This window comes from Microplitis demolitor, chromosome 7 (genome assembly GCF_026212275.2).
Source record: "Microplitis demolitor isolate Queensland-Clemson2020A chromosome 7, iyMicDemo2.1a, whole genome shotgun sequence".
Lineage (NCBI taxonomy): Eukaryota > Metazoa > Arthropoda > Insecta > Hymenoptera > Braconidae > Microplitis > Microplitis demolitor.
In genome coordinates this window covers 19,166,191-19,182,899 of record NC_068551.1, presented here as the reverse complement: position 1 = coordinate 19,182,899, position 16,709 = coordinate 19,166,191, and the positions used below count along the sequence as shown (strand labels likewise).

Sequence of the window (16,709 nt, the reverse complement as noted above, 5' to 3'; positions counted from 1 at the left end):
AGTATAAAACAATAATTAAATTAAATAAACATTTATGATTACAACTCGCAGCTTAAATTAATATTTCATATATAAATTTAACTGATAATTAATTTAATTGGTAAATGATTAGTTATTTTTATAAGCGATAATAAAAAAATTTTAGTTGATGAAAGGTGCTGAGATATGACGGTAATTTTAAATTAAATTTGTGCAGTTTTACAATAAAATTTTATATAAAATGGAAAATTATATCTAAGGGGTTAATTTATGTCGATAAATTTAGCAGCACATAATAATGCTGGCTAACAATTTAAGATAAAAGACTGAGGATATTCATTTTAAAGTCAGAGGATAAAATTTTTTGTGGATACTCTAGATTGCGATTTAATTAATATTTTAATATTAGAATTTTTTTTCTGTGTAAATATAGATCTACAGATTTATGGAATGATCGGGTACTATGTTTCTTACTTAATATGAACAAGTTTTATTATTTCGTTTTTATTACGCGTAATATTGTACCGGGGAAAAAGTTTAGATTTGGTTAGATCAAATATGTGTCAATTAAATAATAAAATTAAAAAAATAAAATTTTTTTTAAATTTCTTACTCAATCGATAAATAAATCGACTTTGACACTGTATTTCGTTATTGAATTATAGGTTATAGTCACCGCTAACTTCAAATAAGCTTTTAAAAATTTATTAAAAAAAAAAATAAAAAACGAACAAATAATCATTTATAGCGAACATTGACAAACAATCGACGAACAAACAAATTACTAAAAAAAATTTGCCAAAAATTAAATTCCTCCCGCCATTTTAAGGGAGCTGGGATTTTGTTGCTTCATGGAAACGTATTTTAACGAAACATACATTGGTCAGAATGTGATGTGGGGATTGTGTACAAGCCGAAAACCCGCGCAAATTCCTGCGTCAAGCAAATGCCAACACAAAGCAAAAGCGCAGCGTAAAATCTTTTGTTAGACATCGTAGAGCATCAATAAATTTAACTTATTAATATTTATTGTCAGTTAATTGTTATTACATAAAAATGGCAGATAAAAAAGTCATTTTTGGAATGGGTATGTATTGGAAAAATACCATTAATAATAATTATTATTTTTATTTATAAAGTTAATGAGCTATAGTACAAAATAATGTGGTTATTACAGATCAAAATGGACAACAAACATTTGTGAGATTTTTTAAAACTCTTCCAGAGGTAAATATTTATTGCTTTTATCTATTTGTTTAATTTTATTCATATATTTAAATATGTAACATTTATTGTTTATTAACTGTTAAGTTATGTAATACTAAAGGACCATTGAATTAAGTCTAATGAATTGAAAAAAATATTAAATGGCCAGTTCTGTAAACTTTACACAGAAAAAAGAATTTTCGACTGAAAAAATATTTTCTCGACTCAACTTTATTCTGTGCGGTAATGAAAAAAAATATTTATAAATATATAAGTATGTATGTAATTAAAAATATATATTGAAATGAGGTGAGGGATGAAGTAAATGATTATCCAAAGGTGTCTGAGAGTTTTTCTTTGGCTTTCTCGTAGGAGGTTGTTATTTTGTTGCCTAGTTTTTTCCAGAAGCCTGGCGCTGGAGTAGTTTCAGGTGATTGAGTTGTTGACTCGGGTACAGTATCAAGAGATGGAATGCGATGGGACGAAAACTGTTCAGAGGCTTCACGAATTTCCCAGGGGTCGTTGCCGTGAGATTGGGGGGCGAGTGTTGCTGATGGGTTGGGTTTGATGCCTGAGAAGATGTCCTGCTGGTGGCCGGCTTCGTAGGGACCTTTGCCGCCGTAGGCTTCTAGGATTCTGGGTTGGAAGGTGACTCCGTCAATCTGGGAGTGCTGTCCTTGAGGGTAATCGCTTGTCAAGTCGCCTGGGTGGTGAGACTGATGCCAGAGGTTGCCGGAGTCTGCAGATTGGAAAGATTGTTCTTCGAGGCTTAGGACTCCTTCGGATGGAACGTCGTTTCGGTATTGAGCTGGTACTCCTAGAGGCTTGAACCTTCGGCCTCCCTTAACCGGCCTCACTGGAACAGTCACTGGGCCGATTGGACCCACTGGATCTGCTGGAACTGTCACTGATTCAATGTCGCCACGTGATGGATTGCCGATTCGTTGAGACCGCGGAGTGGGTTTGGGAGCTGGTTTAAATTCTCGAGGATAATTCGTTGATGGACTGAAGCCAGTTGTTTGTTGGTTTTGTTTGTCAAACCCTAATTGTGAGGTTTCTTGGGTCTCTTTACCGAATTCAAATTTCCCAGTGTGTTCTTGACCGAATTCAAAATTTCCTGATTGATGTAGAGTGAATTCATCAAATTTGTGAGTTTGCTGAGATAAATCTTCCGTTTGTTGGCCAAATTCTAATCCTCCTAAATGTTGTTGACCAAATTCTAGGTCACCTGAGTGTTGACCAAACTCATCGAATTTATGAGTTTGCTGAGATAAATCTTCTGTTTGTTGGCCTAAATCTATTTCTCCTGAGTGTTGCTGATGATGCTGACCGAATTCAAGTTTTCCCGCTTGTTGCTGAGTAAAATCATCGAATTTGTGAGTTTGCTGTGACAAATCTTCAGTTTGCTGACCCAGTTCTAATCCTCCTAGGTGTTGTTGACCAAACTCGAGATCACCTGTGTGTTGACTGAAATCATCAAATTTATGAGTGTCCTGAGAAAAATCTTCCGTTTGTTGACCTAGTTCCAAGCTTCCTGTATGTTGCTGATGGTGTCGACTAAATTCTAAGTCACCTGAGTGTTGACTTAACTCATCAAGTTTATGAGTTTGCTGTGAAAAATCTTCAGTTTGTTGACCGAATTCCAAGCTTCCTGTATGCTGTTGATGATGCTGACCAAATTCAAGTTTTCCTGCTTGTTGCTGCGTAAAATCATCAAATTTATGAGTTTGTTGTGACAAATCTTCAGTTTGCTGACCCAAATCTATTCCTCCTAAGTGTTGATAATGATGTTGACCAAATTCAAGTTTTCCTGATTGATGTTGACTGAAATCAAACTTGTCAGTTTGCTGACCCAATTCTAATCCTCCTAGATGTTGTTGCTCATGTTGACCAAATTCCAGATCACTTGCGTGTGGACTAAAATCATCGAATTTATGAGTTTGTTGTGACAAATCTTCAGTTTGTTGACCGAATTCCAAGCTTCCTGTATGTTGCTGATGATGTTGTCCAAATTCGAGTTTTCTTGATTGATGTTGACTGAAATCATCAAATTTGTCAGTTTGTTGAGATAAATCTTCAGTTTGTTGACCAAATTCTAATCCTCCCATGTCTTGGTAGTGATGCTGACCAAGTTCAAGTTTTCCTGCTTGTTGCTGGGTAAAATCATCAAATTTATGAGTTTGTTGCGAAAAATCTTCTGTTTGTTGGCCAAGTTCTAGATCTCCTGATAGATGTCGCCCAAATTCATAATTTCCCAAATGTTGACTAAAATCATCCAAACGATGATCTTGCTGTGAAAAGTCTTCAGTTTGTTGTCCAAGTTCCAAATTTCCCGACTGCTTATCCCAAAGATCAAACCCCTGAGTCTGTTGATGCAAATCTTCAGTTTTTTGTGACTCCAATTCTAGATTTTCCACATGCTGTTGACCAAAATCAAAGTCTCCCGATTGATGATGAGTTAAGTCTCCAAACCCAATGTCGCTATGCTGATTCAAATCTTCATACTGCTGAGGACTTTGTTCACGCTTATAACGGAGATAATCTTGCTGTAGATGTCTATAACGGTCATCATCTTGATGCGGATGTCCTTCATGACTCTGATAACCTCCACCATTTCTGTGATCATAATCTTGACCAGAATGTCTATGGCGATCGTCATCCTGATGTGGATGTCCTTCATGACTCTGATGCTGATAACCTCCACCATTTCTGTGATCATAATCTTGGTTAGAATGTCTATGACGGTCATCATCTTGATGTGGATGACTATGATGATCATAATCTTGATGTGGGTGACTATGATGATCATAATCTTGATGTTGATGACCTTCAACTTGACCCCATTGACCTTGACCCTGAATTCTATTCAAGTTCTCAGTTTGCTGCCCAAACTCAACACCTCTCTTATATCTCCTCGTATACCCTGAACTCTGTTGACCCTCAGTGTCACAATCAGCAGCTTGATGTCCCATATGAACAGCACCAACATGATAACTACCACCAGTTCCAAACTCCTCATGATGATACGAAGATGAAGATCCACCTGATATCCGCGTATTAGCCTGGTTCAAACCATCAGCGTACCCAGAATGTAATCCGCCGTTAAGCTGGTTGATTTTCTGATGACTAATACCTACATCTATAATTGGAACTGTATCAATGTGATGTGGAATCGTTGATTCGACTCTGTGTCTAGAACTGGAACTCCAGTGCTCTTCAACGCGTTTGCCAGGGTGAGTTTGAACCACGCGACTCAATTCAGGTTGACTGTAAACATACTGCGCATCATCTCGCAACTGATGTGAAGTTTGTCCTTCACTAACTAGCTCTTGTCTTCGGGATTCATCTCTGTAAGTGCTACCGCCGTAATTGTTAACGCGGTGCAAAGGAACACGAGCAATGCTATCAGTTTCTTGGTGAGTCTGATGTGTTTGGACTACTTGGCTTGGAACATAACCATGCGTCTGATGTGTCTGCTGAGTATGTTGAGTATGTTCAGTACGTTGGGTCTGAGATCCAACTGCTTCAAGCTCAACATCTGGTATCACATAATTAAAATGTGTCACAGGTTGAATAGGAACATGAGTCTGATGTGTCTGCTGAATATGTTGAGTATGTTCTGTACGTTGGCTCTGAGATCCAACTGCTTCAAGCTCAGTATCTGGTACTACATAACTAAAATGTGTGACAGGTTGAACAGGAACATGCGTCTGATGTGTTTGGACCACTTGGGTTGGAGTATAAGTATGCGACTGCTGAGTATGCTGAGTATGTTCAGTGCGATGAGTCTGAGCTCCAACTGTGTCCGGTACAGCGTAATTAAAACTAGTCACAGGTTGCACAGGAGCATAACTACCGCCAGACCTGACTGTAGATTCTTTTCTCGAAGAATGCTCATATCTTTGCTCCGTAGTAGCAACTGGACGGTCATAATGCTGAGAGTAATCATTATCATTATAAACTCGTCCGTATTCACTTTGTCTAGCAGTGGTATCACGGTGAAAACTGTCTTTATGAATATTCTGGGACTGAGAAACTTGGGTGTGCTGAAGATCCCTGCTAAGCTGACTCAATTGCGACTCGAGTTGACGAGCCTGAGTCTCTAGATCAGCGACTCCAGTCAAAGGAATGATTCCAGGCGCTCCACTGGTGCTGTAACTTGATGTATAATTTTTTTTGTAGTAACGTACTTTAGCTGGTCCTTGAGAATACTGGCCCTCTTCTTCGTAAACTCTCCCACGACCACCATCAACTCCATATGTGTCGTGTCTACTCCAGTCTCCAGTGTTCGCAGCACCAGTTACTCGAGTGCTATCATGTACTTGAGTTCCAGTAGTCTCAAGATCTTGGAATCTTGATGAATCCTGACGTCTCTCATCATACGCTCGGTGTCCATAGCTATGGACATCAGTGTGTCCGACAGTGCTACGAGAATTCAGTAAATCGCCGCGCAACAAACTGTCACTTTCCAAAGCATCTCCAAGTCCTAAATTATTGGCACTTCCGCTACCATAAGAAGCGGCGTATTTTTTTTTATAATAACGTACTTTAGCACCACCATTTACCAGCTGTCCAGCTTCTTCGTGGACTTCTCCAGCGCCGTCAGGTGTCCTGTAGTCTTTGTGATCAGTCCAATTCCCTGGACGATTGAAGTCTACGTTGATTTGTGAAGACTGCAGTTGATCTGTCAGCGATTGATGAAGATCATGCAGCGTTTCGTGTTGCTGTCCTACAGAACTGTGAGTTCTGAATGCCGTCAATGATTCCGACGCTTGAGTATTCACTGATCCTGGGCCACATAAATCGATACAACTTGGAGCTGCTGATCCACAAGCTATTGCTCCAAAAATAATCAGCAATTTTTTTAACATTCTGGTCTAAAAAAAATAAATAATCAATTCATCATCATCATTATTAATTAATATCTGTTTGTTATAATTTATAATTTCTAAGGATTAACTCACCTAAATTACAGTAGACCAGAGAAAAATAAGACAATTATGTTGTTTAGATGCTGACAGTTTAAATATTAACTTACGTATTAAATGTTTTTATGACCGGTCATTCAATTTATGTTTTCTGCCCCTCTACTTGTTCTGAGTAATGACATTTGAGGGCATACTCTATCTTTTATAATTCTCAGCTGCACTCTGACGTTATTACCCACATCTTCACCACAGGGTTTTTTATCACTTTTCTCAGTAAATTAATTTCTCAAGACAATTATAAATAAAAATGATACTGGCATATCAATAATCATTCGTTTATTAACAATAATTAATTAATTATTTTTAAATCATTCAAGTGGCAGCTGATGATTTATTATAATGATGTTGATATTTTACTCATAATTATAAAATAATTAAAAAATAAATCAAATTTGGAAATTAATTTAAATAAAAATTAATACTAAATAATTTAAAAAAATTTTTATTCAGTTGCCCGGGAAAAAAATACAAAAATTTAAAATTTTAATTCTTGATAAAAAAAAATTACAATAAAATAAAATAATTAATTAATCTAATATTAATTACTGTTTAAATTAACGTCCAATCCCCATAATTCAAATTTTAATTGTAAGTGAATATGTGGTTTGATGTGTCATCGGTATTAATCTAAAGATTTAATGAACTGAGTGATTCCAGGTAGCCAAGGATGCCAAGATTCTTATGTCAGACATCTGCAAATACTCGATATATTTTTTTATAAGTAATGAATGTAATAGAAATATTATTAGACCTTGAAATTTTATTAAAAACTTTAAAGTAGTCGATAGTTTACCGCAGATAAGAAATTGATACCCTAATTAAGATACAGATTGACCTTCCCTTGTATGAACCCGTCTCTATCATCGTTTATTATTAATCGGATTGGATCACGGGCTAGAAGTATTTTTTAAATTTTATTTATACTCCATCCATTTCACAATCGGTTCAACTCCATCACATTACGTAATACCTATTTTATAAAAGTTATCATAATTTATAAATTATTCGCTTAATAATAAATAGGAAATTCTTATTCTGATTTAAATTATAATTTAGTTGTCAGTACTGTCAGGAATATTTGCAGAACTGGAGGCGCGGGAATGATCTCATGGCTGAATAATTGTTATTAATAACTCAAACTAATAATAATCATTATTATTATTATTATTTAAATTTTAATTTAACAAAAGACATTTTCGATCCATATCAAGTCAAATTTAATTTATCGATAATATTTCACTAGTTTTCTGTACCAGCATCAGACCAAATTAATTTTTTATTCAAAATTGAAAATTTATGATAATTTTTAAAAATAAAAAAATAATTTTTTCAAATTCAAAAATAAATATCCCAGAATTAAAAGTTGAATTTTAAAGTAAAAGTAATTTTTCATTTTTTTTTTTCCCTTTTTTATAATTTTCAAAAATTTATTACAATTAAACTTGAATATATAATTACCGATAAATATAAACAATAAATCATTATTATTATAATTTACTTATTTTATTATAAAGTTTTTTGATCGAATTTCTTTGAATTCGTGCGTAAGTGAGCTCTGATCTCTGACCCGCTGATAGACTGACCTTAAAAAACTTTTTAAAAAATTTTCTGGAGATATAAATTTAGCAGGAATAAATTTATGATTTATGTCCACATATATCTAAATAAAATGAAATGACACGTGCGATAATTATGAATCATAATTTGGGATTTTCTGTAAATTAAAAATTGAATAAAAAAATTAAGTAAATAAATATATGTATTGTAAGTTAATTAACAAGTGGGTCAAGAATGATTGGATTAAAATAGGAATTGTTTGTGTCTGGTATTATAGAGGGGTCAAGGCGTTTGATATTGTTTTGATAGTACGCTTTCGTTGGGGAAAAATATAATTGGAAATACCCAGCTGCCGAACTGACCTGACTTTTAATTAATATTTATTTATTTTTAATATATATATATATATATATATACATATATTTTTCTTACAGAAATCCAGCAGCACCATAAGGTTTTTTAAACGAAATGATTACTATACTTGTCATGGGGAAGATGCACTGTTTGTTTCCAATGAGGTTTTCAAAACTACATCGTCGTGTAAAATGATTGGAGCTGGTAAATTTATTTTTTTAATTACTTTTAAACCCAGCTCTTATTAAACTTCAAAGAATTTTTTAATAAACTCCAGTAATTTCTTTTAAATTTCCATGAAAATCTTTAACATGACAACTGATTATTGGTGTTATAGATCCGAATAAACTGGAAAGTGTACTGGTGAACAAAGCAAACTTTGAAAATCTTATCAAAGATCTATTGCTAGTTAAGAGATACAGAGTCGAAGTATATGAGGATAAAGGAACAGGAAGGAATCGTTGTTGGGAAGTTGAATACAAAGGATCACCTGGTAATTTAAGTCAATTTGAAGAAATACTTTTTGATTCTGGTGATAGTCAGGCTGATGTCATTGCCAACGGAGCTATCATGGCTGTAATTATGGGAATGGAAGGAAAATCCAAAGTAATTAACTTTATTTGTTGATAATTTAATTAATCAGGAAAAAAAATATTAATTAAACAAATTTTTCTTTGGATTTTAGGTGGTTGGATTGAGTTGTATCGACACAATGTCATCAGTAATTCGCGTCGCGCAATTCATGGACGACGAAGCATTTTCCAACCTTGAGGCCCTCACAGTCACCAATTCACCCAAAGAATGTCTGCTTGTTCAAAGCGAAAACAGCCAAGACTTCGAGACCATCAAGGGCATAATTGAGCGAAACAACGTGATGGTTACCCTGAAGAAGAAAAAAGATTTTGAAAAAGACTCATTGATAGACGATCTAAATGTGCTGTTGAAATTCAAAGAAGGCGAGAAAGAGAGCGCGCATATTTACCCAGAGACTAATTTAGAGCACGCAATGGCCGCGACTGCTGGTATAATTAAATATTTAGAATTACTGACCGATCAGGGAAACTTGGGTCAGTATAAAATTGAAGATCTCAAGCAGTACCATTTTCTGAAGCTCGATTCCGCGGCAATAAGAGCTTTGAACGTCGATCCACCTCCCGAGTACCGACTGGGAGGGAACAGAGGCGCTCCTACCAGTATCCACGAGCTGCTGGACAAGTGCAAAACTCCTCAGGGTCATCGACTTCTTAGTCTCTGGTTGAAACAACCGCTCCAAGATCTCGCCCTCATTCAAGAACGTCATGATATCGTCGAGTACTTCGTTAACAACAGCAGCGTTCGTTCCGAAGTCAGTAATGAATACCTGAGACAAGTTCCTGACTTAGAACAACTGGCTAAAAAATTACTACGAAAAAAAGCGCGCCTTCGTGATATTTACAAGTGAGTTTATTTATTTTATTTAAAGTAATTGAATATTTAATTTCTATAAATAAATATTTATTGCAGAATTTACGACTGTGTAAGCCGTCTTCCTCAATTAATTGAAGCTTTAAATGACGATTCTACTCCAGCAGCATTGAAGTCAATAATTTTAGAACCACTGAGAGAAAATGTTACCGATATGGATAAATATCAGCAGATGGTTGAAGAGACTGTTGATTTTGATGCTGTGGAAACTGGAGAATATTTTATTAAGCCATCTTACAGCAGTGATTTGACTGGTAAATATTTACAGAACTTTTAAATAATTAGACTATTAATTAATTTATTGATTTTGTTTGTTTATTTACTAGAATTAAATGAATCAATTGAAAAGTTGAAGAAGAAAATGAGGTCACAATTAGCTAAAGCTGCTGAAGACTTAGGATTAGAAGCTGAAAAAACGATCAAATTAGAATGTACTGCCCAGCAGGGATACTATTTCCGAGTAACGTTGAAAGAAGAGAAGACTGTGAGAAAAAACAAAAATTACACAGTATTTGATTCAATTAAAAGCGGCGTTAAATTCCGCAATGGAATATTAGAATCGTTGAATCAAGAGTACTTGGATGATAAAGAAAAATATGAGGCAGAGCAGAGATTAATTGTCGTAGAAGTGATAAATCTCGCTATCGGATATTGTTCGACGATGAAAAATATTGCTGGAGTTGTTGCCATTCTGGATGTGCTCTGTGCATTCGCCGTAGCCGCTACTAGCACACAGAAGACGTACGTCCGTCCGAAAATGATGCCCAGTGACACTGGAGTGATGAAATTCACCCAGGCGCGACATCCTTGTGTCGAAGGACAGGAGGATGTTCATTACATTGCTAATGATATTGAATTCAAACGCGGCGAGTCGGAATTTCATATCATAACTGGTCCGAACATGGGTGGTAAAAGTACTCATTTGAAAACAGCTGGGATAGTTGTTCTTCTTGCTCACATAGGAAGTTTTGTACCTTGTGATGAAGCAACAATGTCTATGGTTGATTGTATCTTTGCTAGAGTTGGTGCTGAGGATTCTCCTTTTAAAGGGCTGTCTACTTTCATGGCTGAAATGATTGAGATGGCCTACATCATGAGAGTAATTATTTATTTATCAATTTTACAGTATATTGTGTGACAGGGATGAAAGAAAATGATTTCACACCAGGGTGAAGTTGGCTAACATCACCCGCAGTCTGAAATTTTGTTTCATTTTGAGTTACACTCAATATTTTTCATGATTACCAGCATTGGAACTTGAAATTTCAGTATCAGCAGCCAGACAGAAACTTGATACTGAAATTACTTATTAATAAAAAATAAATGCTAATAAAAAAAATTTTTTTTTCAGACTGCAACATCAAATTCACTTATTCTGATTGATGAACTCGGTAGAGGAACGTCAACATACGACGGTCGCGGTTTAGCTTGGGCAATAGCTGAAGATTTAGCAAAAAATACACGGGCCTTCACGTTCTTCGCTACCCACTTCCACGAAATTACAATTCTCGCTGAAGACATACCGACTGTAAAAAATTACCACGTAACCGCTCTCGTGAAAGGCGAGGACGTAACATTTCTGTACGCCGTAAAACCCGGAGTTAGCGATCAGAGCTTTGGAATAAACGTCGCCCGAATGGTAAACCTCCCTCCCGAAGTAATTGATTACGCAGAAAAGAAACTCGCTGATCTAGAGGAGAATCAGCACATCTATGAAGGGTTTTTCGAAGGCCCCTACGACGCAGCTCAGAAAAGAAAATTTGTCGTCGAAGCTGATGCGCTGATTGAAGAATTTACTGCCAAGTGCCGAAAGCTGGACCAGTCACTGCCTGAGGATGAGTTGATGACCAAAATCAATGAGTACAAAGAAGAAATAATCGCTCATAAAAATCCGTACATTGAAGCCTTGTTGTCTAAATCAAAATCTGTTACCTCATAAAATTATTTTTAAATATTTAAGTAGTATTAAAATTGCGCGCGAATAGATAATAAGATTTTTTGTATACTTAATTATAATTTTACCATAATTCTAACACATATTTTGCTCAACTCTCTTATAGATTATAGTCCATATGATTACTAAAGTTTGAACAAACTAGCGTTTAATTAAAATCAATTATTTATAATTAAAATAGGCACTTCTAAAAATAAAACGTGTACATCAGTTATGTATTTATAAATTTAAATAGCCATGTTATCAACAGTATTAAAAAAAAAAAAAAAAGTATTAAAATAAATAATTTCCGGTGAAACATTTAAAACCAATGTCTCAAATAAATGATTCCATTAATAAATTAATTACTGTGATTTAATTAACATTAAATTAAACCCGTTAAAATATTTATTGAATGATAAATGAAATAAAAAATCGTAGCCTTGAACTTGACTAGCGTATTGGCTCTTCAGGGAGTGTCAATTTTCCGCTCATTCGCTAACGTCGTCGCAAATAAAACACTCGGTTCTTTTCTCACACACACTACACACTGGTACTGTCACTATTAATAAATTTATTCGTTGACAAGTTTGTAAAATATTTATTTATTATAAATTAACAATGGATCCAGCAGTCTTCCCTGAGGAAATATGGATTAAAATATTATTATACTGTGATGTACCTGACATTATTGCGTTCGGGAGTACCTGCAAATATTTAAGAAAAACATCTGACACCGACTATCTGTGGTAAGTGAGGTTAACTTTCATCTTTAAATGTCACTTTTTTGTTATTTTAATAATAATTAATTTAATTATCAACTCAGACATTCATTATTTTATTTAAATATTAAATTTTTTAAATTACAAAAGTTTTTATAACAATCAGCAGATGTCAGATTTTTTTAAATTTTATAAACAAATTAAAAATTATTTTCAAAAAATCACTACAATAATTAATGATAATTACTTTTTTTAAATTTAAATATAAAACTTATTTTAAATGAAATAAAAATTCGAATGACAGGAATTTTTTTTTATTGACATTGAAAAATTTTTAAAATTCCCTCCCAAATTAGTTTATTTAAAAAAAATTGTCCTTACGCTTAATAATTATTTATTTTTTTTAAATCACAGTTTTAATGATAACAGTCAGTAGACGTCAGATTTTTTTTTTGTAAACAAATTAAAAATCAACACAATAATTAATTATTTAATCAATGACAATTATTTTTTTTTTAAATTTAAATACAAAACTTTTTTTAAATAAAATAAAAATTTGAATGACAGAAATAATTTCATTTCATTGAGATTTAAAAAATTTTTTTAAAATTCCCTCTCAAATTAATTTATTTAAAAAAGAAAGCATTGACGTTTAATAAATATTTATTTAATTTATTTTTAATAGGAAAATGAAATGGTTACAACTATTATCAAAGGTACACTTTAAATTTCCTGATATAAAATGTTTACAATTGCTCAGCGTAAGTTTCAAAGCAATGTGTTATCGTCTGCATATGGTGATAACACTTGGAGAGAATGTCAACGGAGGGACATTTCCAAAATGCTATCACTGCAGCGGGTACACGTGCCAGCGTAACTGCGTCGAAGGTTCCAGTGCTAAAGTCGTAATCGAGATTGGGAATAAATACACATGGGTAATAACCCCGCATTCAGGATTACGCAGGCATTTTTCGTTGTTCGGAATCCCCAAGTGCGACAGCAAAACTCATGTGCAAAATACGCACCCGCCACCCGCTGACAAACCGTGTGAGAAGTTGAACGTATGTGGCGGTGGCACCGGTACCAGTACAAGTAGTCGCATTAAGTCTGATTGTAAATCAATAGCCAAGAAACTTAAATCATTGAAGCTGTCGGAACTGACAACGACTAAAATACCCCGTCCCAGTGGACCTTTCTGTGTATTTTGTAACTCTGTTAAGTTGTATAGAGAAAAGAAGAGATTGATAACGCATCCGCTGGAGGCGATGTGCTACACCCGAGCTAATCCTTTGTACCAGAAGCTGGTCAACGGATACTGCACGGACACTATTGAAGTACTTGGGATTCCCAATGTCGACGTAGTCAGTCCAGCAGAGGCTTTACTTAGCGATGGGTCTTTTTCAGTCTTGAGGACATTCGTTGATCACTTGTTCCATCAAATGGAACTCACGGGTACTCTGCGTAAACCCAATGCTGTATTGATGTTCTGCGAGCCATTGGCGATGCAACCGGTACTGAGAAAGCAGCTGCTTCATTATCTTTTCCAGGAAGTTAAAGTAGCCAGGTAGGTACTAATTATAATTAAATACTGATTTGATTTGATTTAGTTTAATGGGCAATTAGTGGTACAGAAGACGCCAAAGGAGACACTATTGATCGATTTATTTAAATTGCAGAGTATGCTTGGTTCCAAAGCCGCTGGCGGCATGTGCGATGCTTGATGTTGAAACTTGTGTGGTAGTAGACAGCGGGGCTCTAAGCACAACTGTCGCTGTGGTTATTGGAGGCCGTGTGATACCACACCGCTGGCGATTGCTTCCAGTTGGAGGCTGGCATGTCGCTTATCATCTCAAGCAAGCCATGCACTGGCAACCTAAAGAGTATCATCAGATCCCGATCTCACATCTCGATACGATGGCTGTCAAAGAGAGATGCAGATTAAGTTACAATATTGAGAGTGAAGAGCTGAGAAAAGGGCCGACGAAAAGGGAGCATATTAACTTGAGAGTTGACAGCTACGCTGAATACAAACAGTTTTGGGTAAAATTTTTAGTAGAAATTCTGTTGAATTATTTTATTTACTGAAGTAAGTGCTGATAATTTTCTTTTATTTATAGAAAGTCTCATTAGGGCCAGAATTGTACGTCGCTCCAGAGATGATGTACATCAGTCTAGGTCTGCCGCAAATAATAAAAGACGTGACGGCCGGTTTGTCTGAGAACACGATGCAAGATTGTTTGTCGCACATTCTTTTAACGGGTGGCAATACCGACCTAGCAGGTTTTGCACTGAGATTGAAAAAGGATTTGCGCGAAACCTTGCCGGACTATGAGTCTGTTCTTGAAGTAAGAAGTTGTCCAGGTACACACAGTTGGAATGTTGCGATGGGATCAACGTACGTCCCGTTAGCTGTCCATCCTGGTAAATATTTTTCTACGAACATGTTAATAAATAAAAATTTTTATTACTTATAATCAGGGCTTCTTATATTTTTGATAAGCAATTGATAGTCATCCAATATATATTTATGTATACATATATTTAAATTTTTTAGATAAAACACCACCTGAGTATGTCGAAGGCAATCCATTCTGGCTCTCCCGCGAGGAATACGTTCTCTTCGGCTGTCAATCTTTGGAATAATTACATAAAAGCAATTAACTGTTAGGTAAATAATGAAGCATGTCTCATTGAAGAAAAAAAAAACAAATTGGCAAATAGGTAATCGTTTAATTGTAACAAATTCGTCCGTAATTAATACGATTTTTACATAAAGTAATTTTAAAAATCGTGGAATGTTGATAACGATTAAATATAGTTTATCTCACGTTGCATATTAACTACTAACTGTTTATTAATCGGACTAAAGGATAAATTATTTAATAAAAAAGTTTAGTCATTGATAAATATGACATTGATAATATATTTGGCATTAAAAATTAATTTAAATAATTTATTGACGCGAACCGCGAATTGATAATTGAAATAATGAACATATATATATAATAATAGTTAAATTAATTAATTAAATTAAAAGATTTTGTTATTTTGTTTAATATTTTTGTTGAAGATTTTATAGTATACATTAGTATTTAAATATTTAAGAACCAAATGACTTATTATAAATCCCTTTTATTTTTCACTTATCGATAATACGTTCGATCTGTATATCGATCATTATTAATCGACATGTAAATAAATAAGTTAAGAAATTAATGCTTTATCGCGGGAATTAATAGTGAAGAGAAAATAATATTAATATTAATAATAATAATAATATGATGAGAATAATAAAATTAATAGATAAAAGTTTAAATAAACAAGTAAAAGTAAAATGTAGATTGGAAGCTTAATCAAAACTTCAAGACTCTTGGTCTACTTTGTAAATTTATATGAAAAACTTCTTGCCAAACGATTAAGACAATTATAATAGTATCAATTAAAAGTAATAAACAAGTATGAATAAATATATAAATATAAATAAATATAGCGGTCCTTCTAGTCAAAGCGCGCCTGGTTGTTTATTAGTTATAAATTATTATTGAATATTGATAATTTAAATTAAATTGTTTTTTCGATGTGTAAAAAAATTATATAGTTTTGTTGTTATTTTACATACAAATACATAATCAAGTTACGTATGTTAATTAGTATATATATTCTATTTAGATAAAAAAATGTTTTATGATTATTGTTTATTATGAGTGTGGGAATACTTTTTTAACAAAAGGGAATTTTTATGTCCTTTTGGGTTTAAGAAGCTCCTTGATGCCAAAAGCGTGAATAAAAATATGTAATTTTTGAATTAGTAGCGCGATTTGATGAAAAATTATTAAATAATTCAAAATTTCTTTTAATTAAATTTTCAAATTATCCCGCTAAAATTCAAATTAAATTTCTACTTGATTATAAACTCAGTACTAAAATAATTATTTGATAATTTACAAACAATTAACATTACCTCGCCCGATAAGAATAATTTTCACATACTAATTATTCCCAGACTCTTATTGTTTATATTTATAATTACGTTATTGAATCTCATTGACATCTTAATATTCCATCCACATTCCATGTTATTCATTTAGTTTGTTTTAATAAACTTATTAATGTCATTTAAAAGAGTAATTAATATTATTTTTTATTTATTGTAAATAATAAATAATATATCACATATATTTATTATATCTTTACATTATTTATTTAATAGAAACATCAAAGTACATATTTTAAAGAAAACTACACGAGGTATTTACACACATACATGCGCCCATGTATTTTTTTTTTTGTTCAAAATTTATTAATTAATTAATTAATTATAGTTATAGTAATAACTAATTATTTATTGTTAAAAATTGTATGCTTTGTGAATAAAAATGTTTTTAATTTATATCTTTAATCATAAATTTATAACAGAAAATATAAATCGTAAGAAGTAAACCATTGATTTTTAAATTTTCTTGATGTTTTTTTAAAAAATAATTTTTAAACAAAAAATTTTCATTA

The 16,709-nt window shown here is 33.4% G+C and overlaps 3 protein-coding genes across 3 annotated transcripts; 2 read left to right on the top strand and 1 right to left on the bottom strand.

The window, feature by feature from the left end:
• The first annotated feature begins 869 nt into the window (after window positions 1-869).
• On the top strand, window positions 870-11,754 carry LOC103575164 (DNA mismatch repair protein Msh2). Its single transcript, XM_008554837.2, has 8 exons — window positions 870-1,066; window positions 1,157-1,206; window positions 8,165-8,288; window positions 8,422-8,690; window positions 8,770-9,521; window positions 9,588-9,802; window positions 9,875-10,647; window positions 10,900-11,754. The coding sequence occupies exons 1-8, from the start codon at window positions 1,036-1,038 to the stop codon at window positions 11,485-11,487; spliced, it is 2,802 nt and encodes a 933-aa protein (XP_008553059.1). The 5' UTR covers window positions 870-1,035; the 3' UTR covers window positions 11,488-11,754.
• LOC103575156 (filaggrin-2) lies at window positions 1,213-6,256 on the bottom strand. Its single transcript, XM_008554825.1, has 2 exons — window positions 6,150-6,256; window positions 1,213-6,062 (listed from the first exon to the last, which is right to left on the bottom strand). Exon 2 carries the CDS (start codon window positions 6,054-6,056, stop codon window positions 1,515-1,517), a length of 4,542 nt encoding a protein of 1,513 aa, XP_008553047.1. The 5' UTR covers window positions 6,057-6,062; window positions 6,150-6,256; the 3' UTR covers window positions 1,213-1,514.
• A 239-nt stretch (window positions 11,755-11,993) lies between the features above and the next one.
• On the top strand, window positions 11,994-16,640 carry LOC103575170 (uncharacterized). Its single transcript, XM_008554850.2, has 5 exons — window positions 11,994-12,230; window positions 12,889-13,767; window positions 13,880-14,243; window positions 14,321-14,624; window positions 14,758-16,640. The coding sequence occupies exons 1-5, from the start codon at window positions 12,103-12,105 to the stop codon at window positions 14,844-14,846; spliced, it is 1,764 nt and encodes a 587-aa protein (XP_008553072.1). The 5' UTR covers window positions 11,994-12,102; the 3' UTR covers window positions 14,847-16,640.
• Window positions 16,641-16,709: the final 69 nt, after the last annotated feature.

Coding starts and splice junctions, on each gene's coding strand:
- LOC103575156 (XM_008554825.1), bottom strand. CDS start 6,056: ATGTTAAAAAAATTGCTGATTATTTTTGGAGCAATAGCTTGTGGATCA.
- LOC103575170 (XM_008554850.2), top strand. CDS start 12,103: ATGGATCCAGCAGTCTTCCCTGAGGAAATATGGATTAAAATATTATTA. Junction 13,768..13,879: donor CAGGAAGTTAAAGTAGCCAG/GTAGGTACTAAT, acceptor TTTAAATTGCAG/AGTATGCTTGGTTCCAAAGC. Junction 14,625..14,757: donor CCCGTTAGCTGTCCATCCTG/GTAAATATTTTT, acceptor TAAATTTTTTAG/ATAAAACACCACCTGAGTAT.
- LOC103575164 (XM_008554837.2), top strand. CDS start 1,036: ATGGCAGATAAAAAAGTCATTTTTGGAATGG. Junction 1,067..1,156: donor AAAAGTCATTTTTGGAATGG/GTATGTATTGGA, acceptor TGGTTATTACAG/ATCAAAATGGACAACAAACA. Junction 9,522..9,587: donor CGCCTTCGTGATATTTACAA/GTGAGTTTATTT, acceptor TATTTATTGCAG/AATTTACGACTGTGTAAGCC.